Source organism: Lichenostomus cassidix, chromosome 2, assembly GCF_008360975.1.
Source record: "Lichenostomus cassidix isolate B80296 chromosome 2, HeHo_3.0, whole genome shotgun sequence".
Lineage (NCBI taxonomy): Eukaryota > Metazoa > Chordata > Aves > Passeriformes > Meliphagidae > Lichenostomus > Lichenostomus cassidix.
Genome location: NC_139482.1, coordinates 57,235,917 through 57,254,346, shown reverse-complemented (window position 1 = coordinate 57,254,346; position 18,430 = coordinate 57,235,917). Strand labels below are relative to the sequence as shown.

The 18,430-nt window shown below is 44.9% G+C and overlaps 1 protein-coding gene across 4 annotated transcripts in view; it reads left to right on the top strand.

Moving 5' to 3' along the window:
- RAMP3 (receptor activity modifying protein 3) overlaps nt 1-18,430 on the top strand; it is a 48,528-nt gene that overhangs the window by 10,861 nt on the left and 19,237 nt on the right. For 3 of the 4 annotated variants that reach the window (XM_085051679.1, XM_085051678.1, XM_085051680.1), the window contains 2 exons: nt 6,312-6,341; nt 9,987-10,119. In XM_085051679.1, the coding sequence (XP_084907805.1) occupies nt 6,323-6,341; nt 9,987-10,119 (152 nt within the window). In that variant the 5' untranslated portion in view covers nt 6,312-6,322. Of the gene's footprint in view, nt 1-6,311; nt 6,342-9,986; nt 10,120-18,430 lie in introns of those variants that run through there. The other variant, XR_014849896.1, reaches the window with a different exon arrangement.

The window sequence follows — 18,430 nt, the reverse complement described above, 5'->3', positions numbered from 1 at the left end:
CTGGCTGAGAGGGATCAAGTCTACACTTAGTAAATTTGTGGATGGCACCATGTTGGATGCAAATATTGATCTGGTGGAGGATAGAAGGCTCTGCAGAGGAATCTGGGCAGGCTGTATCAATAGGTCTGGGGTTCAACAAGACCAGGTGCCATGTCCTACACTTTGGCCACAACAACCTCATGCAGTGCTGCAGGCTGGGGACAGAGTGGTTGGAACTGCCTGGTGGAAAAGGACTTGGGGATGCTGGTGAGAAGCTGAACATGAGCCAGGGTGGCCAAGAAGGCCAATGGCATCTTGGCCTATATCAGAAGTAGTGTGGCCAGCAGATGATGGGCAGTGGTTGTTCCCCTCTACTCAGCACTTTTGAGGCCACACCTCAAGTGGTGTGTGCAGTTTTGGGCCTCTCATTTCAAGAAGGTCATTGAGTTTCTGGAACATGTCCAGAGAAGGGCAGTGGAACTGATGAAGGGTCTAGTGGGTAAGTCCTATGAAGAATGGCTGAGGGAGCTGGGGGTGTTTAGCCTGGAAAAAAGGAGGCCCAGGGGAGACCTTACTACTCTACAATTGCCTAAAAGGAGGTGGTAGAGTCACCTCAGGGAGGTGGTGGAGTCACTGTCCTTGGAAGTGTTTAAGGAAAGACTGGATGTGGCACTCAGTGCCATGGTCTTGTGGACAAGGTGGTGTTTGGTCATAGGTCGGACCTGATAATCTCAGAGGTCTTTTCCTATTTAATTGATTCCGTTATCTTTGTAGCCCTCCGTTGGATGCTCTCTAATAGTTTAATGTAATTTTTGACGTTGTGGTATCCAAAACTGCACACAGAACTTGAGATGAGGCCACACCAGCACAGAGTAGAGTGGGACAATCACCCCCCTGGACCAGCTGGTGATGCTGTGGTTGTTGCTAAATGTCACCTTTAAACAGTTTCTAATGCCACAGATTTCTTTCTAGTCTAGAAACAAATGTTCTCCTCTTACTCATCCTCAGTTTTACTTTCTGGAATGGTGGATCTCAAGTCAAGGATCACATTTATGTATGCCACTTTTATAAAAGTGAGAAGAGTGTTTACTTCAAGCAGTTGATTCTGGTGTTGGAGTATTTAGTTTATTCACTGTATGAAAGTTGGTGGCTATTAAAAAAATGTTTTATATTTCAGTTACACACTGCCTCATCAAAAATGTAATGGGACAGAAAAGACTGGAAGAAAACATTGTTAAATTTTAAGCTGAGCCATGCAACTTCCAGTATAATACAGATCTTAGTGTACAGCTAAGAAATCCCCTCACAAGTCTGTTGTTGAACTCGTATGGTTAATTTACTTATTTATTTGATAAATTATTATTTTTAATAGAGAAATAAATATTTTATTAAAAATACTGGTTGTATATTTAAATAAATCATGCCAGTTTCAAAGCAGTAGAAAAACCCATCCAACATTTCTGGAAATAGACAGACTGTTCAGAAATTGTGGAGCATTATTAATATGCTGCCAGCAGTGATTTAAGAACTTTACGAAACAATGTAGAGGACAATAATTTGTATTTCTGTTCTGAAAGATTCTCTGTTGAAGCATGAGCTCAGAATAATGGTCACATTTCCTTCCTTGTCATTACTGGAAAGCTGGGGAGCTCTGAACCAGCATGGGTCTGAACAGTTGATGCCCTCAGTAGCATTCCCTGTTGATTTGTACTGATGAAATGAAAAGGCTAAATTGCTTCCTTTCATGCTTTTCTTGCTCTGCAGGAAGAAGCTCTAATGTCCAGAATAGTTAACAGTCTGAAATTACCTTCACAATTCAAAAGCAATAATGTATTGTCTCAAACAGTGATAAAATAAGCATTGAACTGCACTTTTAGTTTTGGATATTACATTTTCATGGCTGTATATGCATCTTCCATACCGTTGATGCAAGGGGATAAAAAGAGTATTAGAAAGAATTCAGCATCAAAGCAGGAGATAATGCAAAGCTGAGTTCCATGTTATGCTAGCTCTCTAGAAAACCTCTTGGACTCAGAGAGACATTGATGCACCCTGCCAACAGGTTTACCTTGCTCCTGCAACTCCACATGCTGAGACAAGTTTCTTTCTGGGGCATTTTTGGATGTAACACTTCTTTCAAGCACTCTATTGCATGCCTCTGTTTATTCCTGGCATCCTTCCTTTGTGTAGAGTTCCTGTCATTGCCTGTCTCTGTGAACTTCAGTTGCCTCATTTCCTTGGCTGCTCTCACACTATGTGGTGGTGTTCTTGCATCCTCTCCCCATCCCACTCCTCTTATGAAGAAGTGTCAAAAGGACAGTTCGTAGCTGAGAACAAATAGATGACCTTCTGAGCCATGTATGTTGTGCAGAGAGCTATTTAAAGAGTGACAGGTGGTTTCATTTTTGTACCAATAGTATTATTTTTCCTTTCCTTCCACTTTTATAGTGGCCTCTAAACAGGGACCTTTCTGGGCTTTCCAATCAAGTTGCAGGATTTCTTAGCCTATTCAGAGTGTGTGGTGTTTTGGCCATGTACATTTGACTTGACCCCAATACAGGACTTTTAGGAAAGGCAGCCACATGATGCTCATGGCGTCCTTCTGTATTCAGACAGACCCTAGTGAAATGAATCTCCTGAACTTATGAATGCCCAGGAAACAGATAATAAAGAAACACTACCCCAATTGTAACCAGTGTTTTTCTGATGTAGTAGGATGCCTCTTGACATTGTGTGGGAGCATAAGAGAAGTAATTTCCATGGAAATTTCTTTTGTATTAGATATCCTGAAGTGTCAATGCATTTCTGCTAGAGCACCTGCAATGGTAAGGCTTGGGATTTGCATAAAAGATTGTTGAATTTAACATGATCTTTAATAGCACCTCTGCAACAGGTAGCTTCATTCAACATTTAAATACCTGTAGAAGCACTAGACTGCTGTATGATTGGCTTGTTCAGTATTTAAAATCAGGTTTATAAAAAATGTGAGCATTGAGATTTGATCAGTATGACAAAATTATATCAATAGAGTATTATCTCTCACCTATGTTTTCAGGAAATCATAGATGCATGATTGCAGAGCAACAGTTCCCATTTCAAACTCCGGTTTTACTTACTGTGAACAGTATGTCAGGACAGTTCTTGCACAATTGTGTGCTGCCATCAATGAAACTTCAAGTTCTGCAGAGAGACAGCTGTTTGGTTGGTGCATATTTTCCATTGGAGATCTGATGTCCTGATGTATATAAAGACTAGATGATCAGAATTGGCAGGATTGCTTTTACAAAGAGATACAGAAGTAGGCTCTTGACATGAAGTTTAACTTGAGGTCCTTGTATGTTCTTATTTTCTTATTAAAATTATGATTGATAAAAATGAGGTTTTGAATAAACATTTCAATTTTTGAAGAATATGCACAGTATTACACTGCTGTGATTTCTGGTTAAAAGGTGCATACAGCAATTTTATCAGTTAAAATAAGAATTGTTCTGAGAAAGTATGGGAGCCACTCAAAAATCTTACTATCTTGTCAGTAATAGCAGCATCTAGAAGAAACATTTAGACAAGAGGAAATTTTAACATTTCACTCATATACTTACACAAGCTTTTCAGAATTATTCTTAAAACGTTTGGAGAAAGGTGGAGTAGGGAAAACACATAGTAGTTCATATGCTGCTTCAGATTTAATGAAGTAGTTGCAAGACAGACATTCAGTGCTTCTTTTAAGACTCTGGGAAAAATATCAAAGAATAATAACAGTACAGGAGAAAAATAAACATTGAGAAATATTTTTCCATTTCACAGAAAAGGCTTATATACTTGACAAAATTACAGGACAGTTACCCTGCTGTGTATCCCAGTTGTGAATTTACATATTGCTGTGAATCTCATTTTGAACTCTCTTTTTAGTGTCAGAATGATGTCTTTTTACAAAAGGAGAGTAGAGAGTAGATAATAAGAGGTGCTAGTGAACGTCTAGCATCAGATTTTCCAACTTTTCATATACAAGATTTTGAAGTAGGTTGTGAATAAAAAATGTGGGGTTTTTTTTCTCAGTTTTCTTATTTTCCGTTTCTCCTGTTTTATCTTCTCTCTTTTTTTCCCCCCCCAAAATCCTTGAAACCTATTTTCCTTATCCTTCATTTGCTGATACCTTGCTTCACCTCTTGCTCTGGCTCTAACCTGGTTGTTCCTTTCCCATCTGATTCAGCTGATGCTAGGGACGATCATACATGCTGCTACCATGTAGGGGAAAAAAAAGTGAGCAGCTAGTTCACGCAGCTAGTACAGTTAAACTGAACCTCCTTTGCTCTCCCTAAATGTTAGGAGTGTATGACAACTATTTTATTTTGGGATCATGGCAACACTGTGACCCATTTTGCTTCCTCTGTGTGTCTTCTAATGAGAGACATCATGGCATCAGCCTTTCAAGAAATGAGCTGAACTTGCCCCATCTGAAAAGAGCTGCTGGAAAGATCATACTTTTTGTATAAATTGTCATGGCCAGCATGCTGTAGTCTCCTGATTAAATCTTTGTTATGAGTTGAGTACCTCAGAGCAAAGAAAATAGAGGTGTGGTGCATGGTAATCTGAATTGTTGTTTCACCCTTCTCTGAATGTATCTGGACTCTTTTGGTTGAGAATAGGTGAAAAACATCCTGTGTCACTTTATTATGAGCAGATAAAAAAATGCAAAAAGCACATTTTCTTGTGGGCTGGAGGTTTTGTGAACACTAACCAGTAAGCCTTTATTCAATTTTTGGTTTTTCACAGCTTTCCTCATGGACACTTGGTACAATGTAGTTCTTTCTAGCTGTAAACCCTCTTTTTATTTGTATTGCTGTGGTCTTGTGAGGATTACTGTAGCCATAACTGTGAAAGATCTAGACCACAGTGATAGGATTTGATAGAAGAAGAATTGGAGTCTATGATATTCCAGGGGAGTATTTAGGGTATCTATGTGCGCCCTACACTGTTTACTCAGAATGGGTGGGTTTGGGTTCATCATAAAGTGTGTGCTTTTAATTTGATCTTCAGTTTTATGCGGTTGATAAGGCACATTTTCAAATGTGGATCCAAAGAAAACATACCGAGGGAATGAAGTGTATTTATTAGTCCAACAGCTAATAGCCTGGAAAGAAAAGTGCTCCATTTGTGGAAGAGATACAGCCATCTGAGTGTATTAGGGAGTTTCATCTCTGTGTGTTTGGATGCAACACAATTTTCTGACGTGTAGATTCCTGCTCTTCACAGTACATTCTGGCTCATTAGTAACTAACACAGAGATTAATGCTTGTCTGGAAGAAAAATATGTTCCTTAGAAGGATCTAAATTCTTCTTGCATGCATGTACACCATAATTTTCAGTTAACTCAGTTGACAGCTTGGCACATCCTAGTGACAATGGTCTGGCTCAATGGTTGGTACTGATATTCTGCTACATATATCTTGATTCATTTTACTGCGGTGCCATGTATTGTATAAACAAGGAGGCACCTATCTGCATGAAATCGTTAATTTAATTTCTGATGCAAGGTTAACACTACAAAGATTGTCAGCAATTGTTTTTTTCAGTGGGACATCAAAAATAATTGAAGCCATGTCCCTCTTAGCTATATTTACAAAATCTTAAGTGTAACTGGAACTGTGCAAACACAGTGGGCTTCTGTTAATTGAATCCATCTGGATAAACTGCAAATTGCTAATCAGGTGGCTACTTCTATTGATGTAGTCTGTGTTTCCATTTGGATTCTCTTCTGACATACCTGTGTTAGCATAACTTCTTCATAAGAAGCTTATAGGTTTGGAATGTAATGTTTTTCAAAATGTGTGACCTCACTGTGCAAGAGGTGGAGGCCTAAACACAGCATTATGCCTCTAAATGAGGAGAGAGTGCACACTTACATATGGTTGTGTTTGCTTAACATCAAAAGGATTTTTTTTCTCTGCATGTTAGAATGTGCAGTACACCTATGTTTTGAGTGTACGTGTTATCTTCTGAACTTCTTCACCCTTAAGAAGCTTAAAGTAAAAATTGCCCTGTCCCTAATCCTTAATATTAGAAACTAGAAGAAGGAGTGGTATAGACAGACCCATAACAAGTCTGACTCAGCCATTTAAAGGATAGATAAAACGGAACTTAACAACATAAATGTTCTCTAAATGGTCATTATTTCATTCAGACACACTCTTTATGAAAACTGAAACTAATGTTTGAGCATTTTGAATATTCTGTTGAAACATAATTATTCTCTAGTTGGCTTTTAATTGCACTAATTCTTTTATATAAGAGTGTGGAGGTATCTAACTCGTCTCTTCTTTTTCCCTTCCTAGTTAATGGCCTAATGATGCTTGGATTTGCAGGTGAGTTTTTTTTCAAAAATTCAAACTTCTGTTTCTGTTTTGTTAATGGCTGCAGTTTGAGAAATACTTCCATCCTATCTCATCTCAATTAGTCAACTGTCATGCATTTTTTATAACTAGTCTTGCCCACTGGCTGTATGAAAAGAGAGTGTTGTAGTTTCTTGTAAAGGTGGTGGTGAAACCATAGAATTGTCCTCAATAGTGGTGGTGAAACTAAAGAATTGTCCATGATTTTGAACTCCTTTGGTCAGGGATTTAGACAGAAATTCTTGTGTCATCAGATTGCAGTCAAATGACTCAGATAAGAGTCTTTTTTCTATGACCCTGCAAAATACTGAAGTTTAAAGAGAGACAGCCAAAAATACCAAGGCCATGGAAAATCCATTTAAACACCCTGCTGGGAAAGGGCTGGAGTAAATTGTCAGCACACATGACATAGTGGAAGAAAAACTTGTACTCTGTTGGGTTTGGTTATAAATCAAATGATAGCTAGCTGTTTAGAATATCCTGCTAGAAAAAGTAGCTTTGCGTCAGTGCAGGATTTAAGTTGCCAGGTATGCAATTTTCATATCTGGTTTTGAATTTTGTACAGCTCTAGCATTCATCTGCAGATCTAGCTGTAGAAATTATAACTGATAACTGCTGCAGCTGCCAGATCAATTGACGGGAACAATTAAGTAGGCAGGATCCATGCTATCATGTTAAAATCCCAAGGAAAAAATTATGCTGACCCTGTTTGGTAATTTTCCCCAGTTCTATCACTGGTGATTTATTGTAGTTCTGGCTTTTTGCTGATGTGGATGAAGGCTTTATGTCAGCTTTAGGAGCACTGAAAGACATGATGAAGGAGCAAGGACTAGGTCCCAGTGAGTCATCCATACACCTTGAGAGGTTTGTGGTCCGTAGGAAGTTGTAGACTTACGGCCACAGGTGAAGCATAGGCTGTCCCATTATGGGCCTGCTGCTCTTGGAAAGTGTGTGAAAGCAAAGTGTTTATTTAGCCAGGTGAGATGGCTCAGTTTTCATACAGCATCATGGAGACAGGGGCCACCAGCTGAAGAGTCAGCTGTGATAGCTGAATTGCAAGGTGCTCCTTCTCAGGCTCCAAAGGAGCCAGCTCCATGGTGGTTGACATGATGTGCTCTCAAGCCTGTTCTACAATCACATGCCTCATTTCAAATGGAGGTGTTCAGGTTTCTGAGTGATGGCTGGGTTATGACATTGTCGGGGGTTGAGAATTTCTTCCCATTCCTGTTACTAAGCAACAAATAGATGTTTAGAGCGATCAAGTCTTTTCTAAAAGACAAAAGCTGGGCTTGGGCAGGGCAGGGTAAGGGTAGAGCCAGCCCTTGGAACTCTCTCTCTCGTGGTTCAGACGCTGAGGGGAGAGGCTGCTCTTTTTTGCTCTTCGCCTGGGACCAGAGGGAATCCAACTGTGCCCTGTTTTTTCTCTTCTCCTGGCTGGGTGAGCTTTGATTCAACCTTTCTCCCCATGGGGAAAGGCACGTTTTCCCCCGGGCTGCGTTTCTTCGCGGCTGCTGCCAGGAGAGTCCCGCGGCCCCTGCTGCCTGCCCCCGCCCTCTGCCGCATGAGACCGCGGCGTCTGCTGTGACTGCAGAAAATCCTCGCTGCCTCGCTGGCCGGGGAGAGAGAGAGAGCTGGCACCCACCCCTGCTGCCCTGCTTTCTCGCTGCTCCGAGCTGCTTCGCCGCCCTGCGCGCTTCTCAGCCTGCTCGCCATTGCAGCTGCCGGACACTGACCTGACCCTGCGCCACAGCGCCACCTGCAGCCGCTCGGCAGTCATCGCACCTGCCCTGCCCTGCCGGGAGCTCAACAGCACCCCTGCTGCTTGCAACCGTGATTACACCACACGGGAAAAGGCTCAGCAGCTCACAAGTCATCTGCTATTGGTTTTCTGGTTCTAGTTGTGGTTGCTATTATTGTTATTGTTTGTTTATAGATACTAGTAAAGAACTGATATTCCTTTTTCCCATACCTTTGCCTGAAAGCCCTTGATTTACGAAATTAAATAATTCGGAGGGAGGGAAAAAAGAAATCACATTTTCTGTTATAAGGGAGGGTTCAACCTCTCTTGGCAGACACCTGTCTTTCAAACCAAGACAGACGTGAAGCCTGAAACCAGCCATCTTGCCTTAGAGTTTAGGGGTTTTTTTACTAGATATTAAGGAAAGTGGCCTTGAGTACTTCTCTCTACTTCTCAGCAAAGTCCTGCATGGTTTTGACCTCAGTTCATCTGGCAATGTGTTTGGCTGTTACCACACAAAATTAGAACCCCCAGCTCTTTTCATCAGTAATAGGATCCTCCTTTCAAAGTAAACTAACAGAAGTGAAAGAAATACCTCTTCTGTCTGGTGTAAATAGGTTTTCAGTGAAATTTTTTCTTAGGAGTAAATGGTCTGTTCTCCTCGGCTACATTCTTTAAAAAAGCTGCTCCTCCAGTGTTCTCAGGAGGATACCCTGATATACCAGTTTGTTAGGGTTGCAGTTTTGTTCAGTTAAATACCTTTCTCAGATTTGAGCTGCTGTGAAGGGAAGAAATTCTGGAGGGTTTTTTCTGACTAATTTAATACTAATTATGAGTAGTATTATTTAGTTCTTATTAGATTATATAAGTGTGTTGGTTTTGCTTAGACCAATTTTTGCTAGTGTTGGGGGGGGGGGGCAGACACAAAGGTAGTTCCTGTGTGTTCTGTGTGTCTGTGTGAAGGTTCTGGAAGTTTTCACCATGTCCAGCAGAGCCAATCTCTGATGGCTCTGAAGATGATGGACATGCTGCTGGTGAAGCCTGGGCCAATTAGAGATGTTGGTTACACCTCTGTGATAACATATTTGAGAAGAAATCAAAACAATGTGAGCATGCACTTCTTTTTAGCCAGGGGAGAAGGAAGAGGTGAGAATATTTGAGGTAAAAACAACAAGGAGACAACCAAGGCCAGTGGAGAAGGTGGGTGAGGAGGTGCTCCAGGAGCCAACAATCCTCTGCTGGTCGTGAGGACCATTGTGAAGCAGTTGTAGAGAGTGATAAGGTCCCTCTGAGCCTCCTTTTCTCCAGGCTAAACAACCCCAGCTCCCTTAGCTGCTCCTCATGGGACTTGATCTTTAGACAATTCCTTTAGTGGATATACTAAAGAAAAAGCTGTGATTGTTGAAATTCACACCCTTTAGCTGGTAAGACATGCAAATGTTTCCAATGTTAAAGTAATTCCATGATTAATATAGTTAATTAAATGGGATGCATCTGTGTAAGCTTGAAAAGTGCTTTCTACACTGAAATGTGTGATTGGGAGATCCAGTTAGCTTTTAACTAAAAATGCAAATGGGCAGTAATAAGTTATGGGCAGTATGAGCAGAAGCTAAGTAAGATTAGAAAAGTGATTATATGGGTTGTTCTATGCTAGGTTTAAAAGGCAATGCTACATGTTGTAATCTTTAGTTTTTTATACTATGTTTTTGATATATTTATGTAAAGATACATTTTATCTATTTTCTAAAATTGCCTAGAAAATTAAATGCTATGCTTATGAGAATCTAAGTGGCAAGCTGAACTGTGTGAACAAATTTGAGTGATGTGTTTGTGCTTCTATTTCAGTGTTTGTGATTAAAGGTGCTTCTGATGTTTCCTAGGTGCATGGCAACAGACTGAGCTCTGCAATGAATCTCTCATGTTAGAAAACTTGCCTACCTGTGGAAAATCCTTTGAAGAGATGATGAAGAAGGTGGACTCAAAAAAGTGGTGCAACCTGACAGAGTTTATCATGTAAGCATTAATTTTGGTTTTAATAGTTCTCCCCTAATGGTCATGAAATACTTTTGTTCCAGGAAATTGAAAACCTCCTGTATTTTGTTGCCGCTTTCAGAGGGCTAAGTTGTAGCTCTTATGTCCCAGCAGTAACGCCATGTGCACACAGAGACACCCAGCTCTTAACTCAAAGAGTGTGCAAAAGAGTCCATTTTAATGAAAACTAATCAATGGGCTAATTAATACTAGCATCTGTTGCCTTTACCTTGGACAGTTGCGTTTACATGAAATCTGTATTTCTGTGCATTTTAGGCAAATGTTCCCTAAGTAATTCTTCTCTTTAAAACCACTAAAGCAATAATGCTTTTGTGTTCATGCTGTTCTGTTTTCTCTCTTGACAGCAGTGCAGTTCCCTCCTCTGATTTCCTTTTTTTTTTTCAGTAAGATGACACTGTTTCAGAAATTCACCTTATGTGAAATTGCCCTAAACAAATTAAAAATTATTTTGGACCTGCTGTCATTTTTTTCTTTGCCTGCCAGATAATATGGAGTGAGTGAGCACCACCCATTCTGTTTGGATGTCTAAAATACTGCAAGACTGATAGTAGTGAGGGTAGCATTATTATTCTCTAATCTCTTTTCCTGTTCTGTAGTTACTGGAGATATTTAAACACCTCTCTATAAAGCTGCACACTTCAAATTCTGATCTGGAGAAAACTCACAGGGCTTGTGAAACTGGTGACATTTTTGGCTTTGTGGATCATCTGCTTCTTAAGACTGTGTCTGCTCATGCATAATGCCTGGTTTTCAGAAGTGCTGAGTAGCCTCTATACCAGCTGAAATGAGATGAAACTGCAGGTGTTCAGCACTTCAGAAAACGAGACTCAAGCGAGCTAGAGTTGGTGTTGCACCAGCCAGCCTGAAGTAGAAAATTGTCTTGGTTTGAAAGACAGGTGTCTGCCAAGAGAGGTTGAACCCTCCCTTATAACAGAGAATGTGATTTTTTTTTTCCCCTCCCTCCGAATTATTTAATTTTGTAAATCAAGGGCTTTCAGGCAAAGGTATGGGAAAAAAGGAATATCAGTTCTTTACTAGTATCTATAAACAAACAATAACAATAATAGCAACCACAACTAGAACCAGAAAACCAATAGCAGATGACTTGTGAGCTGCTGAGCCTTTTCCTGTGTGGTGTAATCACGGTTGCAAGCAGCAGGGGCGCTGTTGAGCTCCCGGCCGGGCAGGGCAGGTGCGATGACTGCCGAGCGGCTGCAGGTGGCGCTGTGGCGCAGGGTCAGGTCAGTGTCCGGCAGCTGCAATGGCGGGCAGGCTGAGAAGCACGCAGGGCAGCGAAAGCAGCTCGGAGCAGTGAGAAAGCAGGGCAGCAGGGGCGGGCGCCGGCTCTCTCTCTCTCTCTCCCCGGCCAGCGAGGCAGCGAGGATTTCTGCAGTCACAGCAGACGCCGCGGTCTCGTGCGGCAGAGGGTGAGGGCACACAGCAGGGGCCGCGGGACTCTCCCGGCAGCAGCTGCGGGAAAGCGCAGCCCGGGGGGAAAACGTGCCCTTCCCCGTGGGGAGAAAGGTTGAATCAAAGCTCACCCAGCCAGGAGAAGAGAAAAAACAGGGCACAGTTGGTTTCCCTCTGGTCCCAGGCGAAGAGCAAAAAAGAGCAGCCTCTCCCCTCAGCGTCCGAACCACGAGAGAGAGAGTTCCAAGGGCTGGCTCTACCCTTACCTTGCCCTGCCCAAGCCCAGCTTTTTTCTTTTACAAAAGACTTGATCGCTCTAAACATCTATTTTTTGCTTAGTAACAGGAATGGGAAGAAATTCTCAACCCCCGACATAATCCACCCCAAATTTTTTCCCATTCCAACATGTTACATTGAGCTTAAACATTTAAATTATATACACACATGCATTACTCTAATTATATACATATACACATACAGATATGGATACAGGCACAGTGTTATGGGCAATTCAACCCCAACTAAGGTCTCCCTGAGGTATGCATCGTGCTTCTCCATCCTTTTGCATCACCCACCAGGTACGCCTTGGTCCCTGAGCGAAAACAACCCCATGGGTGGGTTTGTCTTTGCCTGAGGCAGAATCAATCCAAACAGTTTTCCCTAGCATGCCTCTCATGTGTACCACTGGAACTTTATCCCCGTCTGCTGTTTGCAGGGGTTCAGATTGGGCAGGGCCAGCTCGGTTGGTGGAACCTTGGGTGTTAACTAGCCAGGTGGCCTTGGCTAAATGCTGTTCCCAACCTTTAAAAGTCCCCCCGCCTAAAGCTTTCAAGGTGGTTTTTAGCAGACCATTGCATCGCTCCACTTTGCCAGCAGCAGGTGCGTGATAAGGAATGTGGTACACCCACTCAATGCCATGTTCCCTAGCCCAGGTGTTTATGAGGCTATTTTTAAAATTAGTCCCGTTGTCTGACTCAATTCTCTCAGGGGTACCATGCCTCCACAGGACTTGGTTTTCAAGGCCCAGGATGGTGTTACGAGCAGTGGCATGAGGCACAGGGTAGGTTTCCAACCACCCCGTGGTGGCTTCTACCATTGTGAGCACGTAGCGCTTGCCATGGCGGGTTTGAGGCAGTGTGATGTAATCAATCTGCCAGGCCTCCCCATACTTATATTTAGACCACCTCCCACCATACCACAGGGGTTTCACCCGCTTGGCTTGCTTGATGGCCGCACAAGTCTCGCAATTATGGATTACCTGGGAGATACAGTCCATGGTTAGATCCACCCCTCGGTCTCGTGCCCACTTGTAGGTGGCATCTCTGCCCTGATGGCCAAAGGCATCATGGGCCCATCGAGCTAGAAACAGCTCCCCCTTGTGTTGCCAATCCAAATCTATTTGTGACACTTTTATCTTTGCAGCTTTATCCACCTGTTGTTTCGGTGTTCCTCATTAGCTCGGCTCTTGGGGACATGGGCATCTACATGACGGACTTTCACAGGTAGTTTCTCCACCCTAGTGGAAATGTCCCGCCACTCATCAGCAGCCCAGATTGGTCTTCCTCTACGCTGCCAGCTGGCTGTTTTCCACCTTTCCAACCAACCCCATAGAGCATTGGCTACCATCCATGAATCAGTGTAGAGGTAAAGCTTTGGCCACTTCTCTCTTTCAGCAATGTCCAGGGCCAGCTGGACAGCTTTGAGTTCAGCAAGTTGACTCGATCCCCCCTCTCCTTCTGTAGCCTCTGCGACCCATTGTGTGGGGCTCCATACAGCTGCTTTCCACTTCCTATTTGCCCCCACAATACGACAGGAACCATCAGTGAACAGAGCGTAGCGTGTTTCATCTTGTGGCAGTTGGTTGTAAGGTGGAGCTTCCTCTGCACGAGTCACTTGTTCCTGCTCCTCTTCATCCGTGAGGCCAAAGTCTTCACCTTCGGGCCAGTTTGTAATTATTTCTAAGATTCCAGGGCGATTCGGGTTTCCAATACGGGTGCGCTGTGTGATGAGAGCAATCCATTTGCTCCACATGGCATCGGTGGCGTGGCGGGTAGAGGGAACCTTTCCCTTGAACATCCACCCCAGCACTGGCAGTCGGGGTGCAAGGAGAAGTTGTGCTTCCGTACCAATTACCTCTGAGGCGGCTTCGACTCCTTCATAGGCTGCTAGGATTTCCTTCTCGGTGGGAGTATAGTTGGCTTCGGACCCTCTGTAACTTCGGCTCCAGAATCCCAGTGGTCGTCCTCGAGTCTCGCCAGGCACCTTCTGCCACAGGCTCCAGGACAGACCATTTCCCCCGGCTGCAGAGTAGAGCACATTCTTCACTTCTGGTCCTGTCCTGACTGGGCCAAGGGCTACTGCATGAGCGATCTCCTGCTTGATCTGAGCAAAGGCTTGTTGCTGTTCAGGGCCCCAGTGGAAATCGTTCTTCTTGCGTGTCACCAGGTAGAGAGGACTCACAATCTGGCTGTACTTGGGGATATGCATCCTCCAGAAACCTATGGCGCCTAGGAAGGCTTGCGTCTCCTTCTTGTTGGTTGGTGGGGACATCGCTGTGATCTTGTTGATGACTTCGGTAGGAATCTGACGTCGGCCATCTTGCCACCTCACTCCTAGGAACTGGATCTCTTTGGCAGGCCCCTTGACCTTGCTCTTTTTGATAGTGAAGCCAGCTTCCAGGAGAATTTGGATGATTTTCTCTCCTTTCTCAAACACTTCTTCCGCTGTGCTCCCCCACACAATGATGTTGTCGATGTACTGCAGATGTTCCGGAGCCTCACCCTTTTCCAGAGCAGCCTGGATCAGTCCATGGCAGATGGTGGGACTGTGCTTCCACCCCTGGGGCAGTCGGTTCCAGGTATACTGCACTCCCCTCCAGGTGAAAGCAAACTGAGGTCTGCACTCTGCGGCCAGAGGGATGGAGAAAAATGCATTTGCAATGTCAATAGTGGCATACCACTTTGCTGCCTTGGACTCTAGCTCATACTGGAGCTCCAGCATGTCTGGCACAGCAGCACTCAGAGGTGGAGTCACCTCATTCAAGGCACGGTAGTCCACAGTCAATCTCCATTCTCCGTCAGATTTTCGCACAGGCCAGATGGGGCTGTTAAAGGATGAGTGGGCCTTGCTGACCACCCCTTGGCTCTCCAGCTCACGGATCATCTTGTGGATGGGAACCACAGCATCTCGATTAGTCCTGTATTGCCGGCGGTGCACTGTCGAGGTGGCAATTGGTACTTTTTGGTCCTCCACCTTCAAAAGTCCGACTGCAGAAGGGTTCTCTGATAGTCCAGGCAAGGTGTTCAATTGCCTCACGCCCTCTGCCTCGACAGCAGCTATTCCAAAAGCCCATTTGAGTCCTTTTGGGTCTTTGAAATAGCCGTTACGGAGGAAGTCTATGCCCAGAATACATGGAGCCTCTGGACCAGTCACAATGGGATGTTTTTGCCACTCCTGCCCAGTCAGGCTCACCTCGGCTTCAACCAGGGTCAACTGCTGTGATCCCCCCGTCACCCCAGCAATAGAAATGGATTCTGCTCCTGCAAGTCCCGATGGCATTAGGGTACACTGCGCACCTGTATCAACTAGTGCTTCATATTTTTGTGGCTCTGATGCGCCAGGCCATCGAATCCACACAGTCCAAAAAACACAGTTTTCCCATACCTCTACCTGGCTAGAGGCAGGGCCCCTCTAGCACTGGTTATCATTTCCTTCCTGGTCATACATTCTAGAGGTTCCTTCAAGGGGATCTGACCCGTCATCTTCCCTTCTATTGTACCTAGCAGGTTGGCCACAGGAAGCTGAGGCTACCTTCGCTTTAGCAGAACCCCCTCGGCCAGCGTTTCCCTCCTTAAGCTGACGCACCCGTGCTGCCAGGGCAGTAGTGGGCTTCCCATCCCACCTCCTCATGTCTTCCCCATGGTCATGCAGAAAAAACCACAACTCAGCTCATGGGGTGTACCCTCTCTCCCTAGCTGGGGGACGTCGGGCTCTGGTATTGGGGCCTGTGACTCTCACTGGTGCCACATTGATCCTCCTCATCTCGTCCCTAATCTCCTCCCTCAGGTCCTTCATCTCCTCTTTCATCTCCTCCCTGAGGTCTTTAACCACAGCAGAGACCTGAGCCTGCATTGGGTCACTGATCACACTTGCATAATACCTGAGCCTGTCAGCTATTGAACCCACCGTCTCTCGATTGCCATCAGCATTAATAGTTGCAAGGAAGGTGGCATGATGGTCTGGCCCTTGCCTTGCAAGGCTCCACAACATTTGCCCGGTGCGCCTGACCTTATCAGGGTCATTTTCGTGCTGTCCATCCCTCCCAAAGAGCACCTCCATTATGGCTGCTTCTCTCAGCCGTTGGATCCTTTCCTCAATGGTCTTCCAGGACAATTTACGGTGGGGATCCTGCATTCTGTCTCTGTTGGCAAACTTCTCTCTTACACCCATTAAAAGCCTCTCCCAGAGAGAAAGGGGCCCTGTCTCCCTCGCGAACACTTTGTCAACAGCCGGGTCTTGGGCCAAGGGTCCCAAATTCCTTGCTTCATTATTATCCAGCTGCACACCTGGGCCCATAAGGTCCCAAACCCGAAGTAACCAGGTTAGGAAAGCTTCGTGCGCCCGTCTCTTAACATCATCTCACAGATTACGGAGAGTATTGAAGTGGAAGGACTCAGTGATGATTATGGGCTCAGATTCTACTGCTGGTTGTGAGGGCAATGGCTCCCCATCATCATTAACTGGGCGTACTGATTTGGTCTTATACTTTGTACACACCACAGGGGCAACTGCTGCTGGCTGTGGCTGCTCTTGGGATTCAGCTGGAACCTAGATGGTCGTAACATCTGTGGGTTCCACTGCTGCACCATCAGACTCTTTCCCTTTGGGGCGAGGAGAGGGTTTTACACCTGCTAGGGAGATGTATTCCTTCAGCAGCTGGTGAGTTCTGTGTATCATCTCCTCCACTAGCACCCCCACCCATTCTGGATGGTTTGTTTCTGAGGCAGTCTGTTGGACAGGGTCAGGCTGTGGGGTATCCCCAGGCTCTGGGACAGCCTTGGGCTCTGTGGCTGCATCCCTATTCCCTGGCACAGGTGTTGGAATGGTTACCCAGGGAATTTTCACCTTATCCCGGAATGCAAAGTAGGATAGACCTATCAGCCACAGCAACACCAGGCACTGTATGATATCATAAGCATTTAGAGAGTTTCCAAACCTTTCGAGCATTAGTTGGGTAGGCCCAAATAATGAATAAAAGGTTGAGAAAAACCTTCTCCTGGTGTTATCTCCTCACAAAAGGTACCATTACCAAACAAACTCCAAAAACATGTACTGATGGTGTCAAAAAACTGTAACCATGTGCCTGCCGTTAAAATGAACTGAAAGATCCAGAAGTTCTTCACCCTATTGGCCCATTGTGCAAACTGGATGACAGCCACAATAACCTTAGTTATAGGACCCATGTTTAGGTAGGGAGCTGCAAATGGGGAAAAATGTGGTCACAATAATGTGCCAACCAAACCAGGGTATACTCAACATAGTACCACTTAATGAGGTTTTCATGTTCACCACACTAAGATAGGTCTCACAGAAACTGTTATTCCTTTTTCTTCCAATGCCCTCGAGCCCCACGTTGGGCACCAAGATCTGTCTTGGTTTGAAAGACAGGTGTCTGCCAAGAGAGTTTGAACCCTCCCTTATAACAGAGAATGTGATTTTTTTTTTTCCCCTCCCTCCGAATTATTTAATTTTGTAAATCAAAGGCTTTCAGGCAAAGGTATGGGAAAAAAGGAATATCAGTTCTTTACTAGTATCTATAAACAAACAATAACAATAATAGCAACCACAACTAGAACCAGAAAACCAATAGCAGATGACTTGTGAGCTGCTGAGCCTTTTCCTGTGTGGTGTAATCACGGTTGCAAGCAGCAGGGGCGCTGTTGAGCTCCCGGCCGGGCAGGGCAGGTGCGATGACTGCCGAGCGGCTGCAGGTGGCGCTGTGGCGCAGGGTCAGGTCAGTGTCCGGCAGCTGCAATGGCGGGCAGGCTGAGAAGCACGCAGGGCAGCGAAAGCAGCTCGGAGCAGTGAGAAAGCAGGGCAGCAGGGGCGGGCGCCGGCTCTCTCTCTCTCTCTCCCCGGCCAGCGAGGCAGCGAGGATTTCTGCAGTCACAGCAGACGCCGCGGTCTCGTGCGGCAGAGGGTGAGGGCACACAGCAGGGGCCGCGGGACTCTCCCGGCAGCAGCTGCGGGAAAGCGCAGCCCGGGGGGAAAACGTGCCCTTCCCCGTGGGGAGAAAGGTTGAATCAAAGCTCACCCAGCCAGGAGAAGAGAAAAAAACAGGGCACAGTTGGATTCCCTCTGGTCCCAGGCGAAGAGCAAAAAAAAAGAGCAGCCTCTCTCCTCAGCGTCTGAACCACGAGAGGGAGTTCCAAGGGCTGGCTCTACCCTTACCCTGCCCTGCCCAAGCCCAGCTTTTTTCTTTTACAAAAGACTTGATCACTCTAAACATCTAACTATTTGTTGCTTAGTAACAGGAATGGGAAGAAATTCTCAACCCCCGACAAAAATCTTCCTGGATTTGAAACTACACTGATGCTGTTTCTGGAGGCTGCTATGGAGGCAGAGTAGCCTCAAGCCAGCTGTCACCACACCTGTTACAGTGTCATTGAGCCCTAGGTATGTTCTTGTCTCATAGGATCATTGGTCTTGTCTCCTGGTTAGTGTTGTGTCATGTGATGCAAGATTTTAACTAGCTGATCACCGACAGACGCAACAGATGTTGGACTACAGTGCTGTGTTGCAGCAGCTTCCCATGGCTCCCTTTCTGCTGACACCTGTGTTGAAATGTCCCATCTGTTGATAA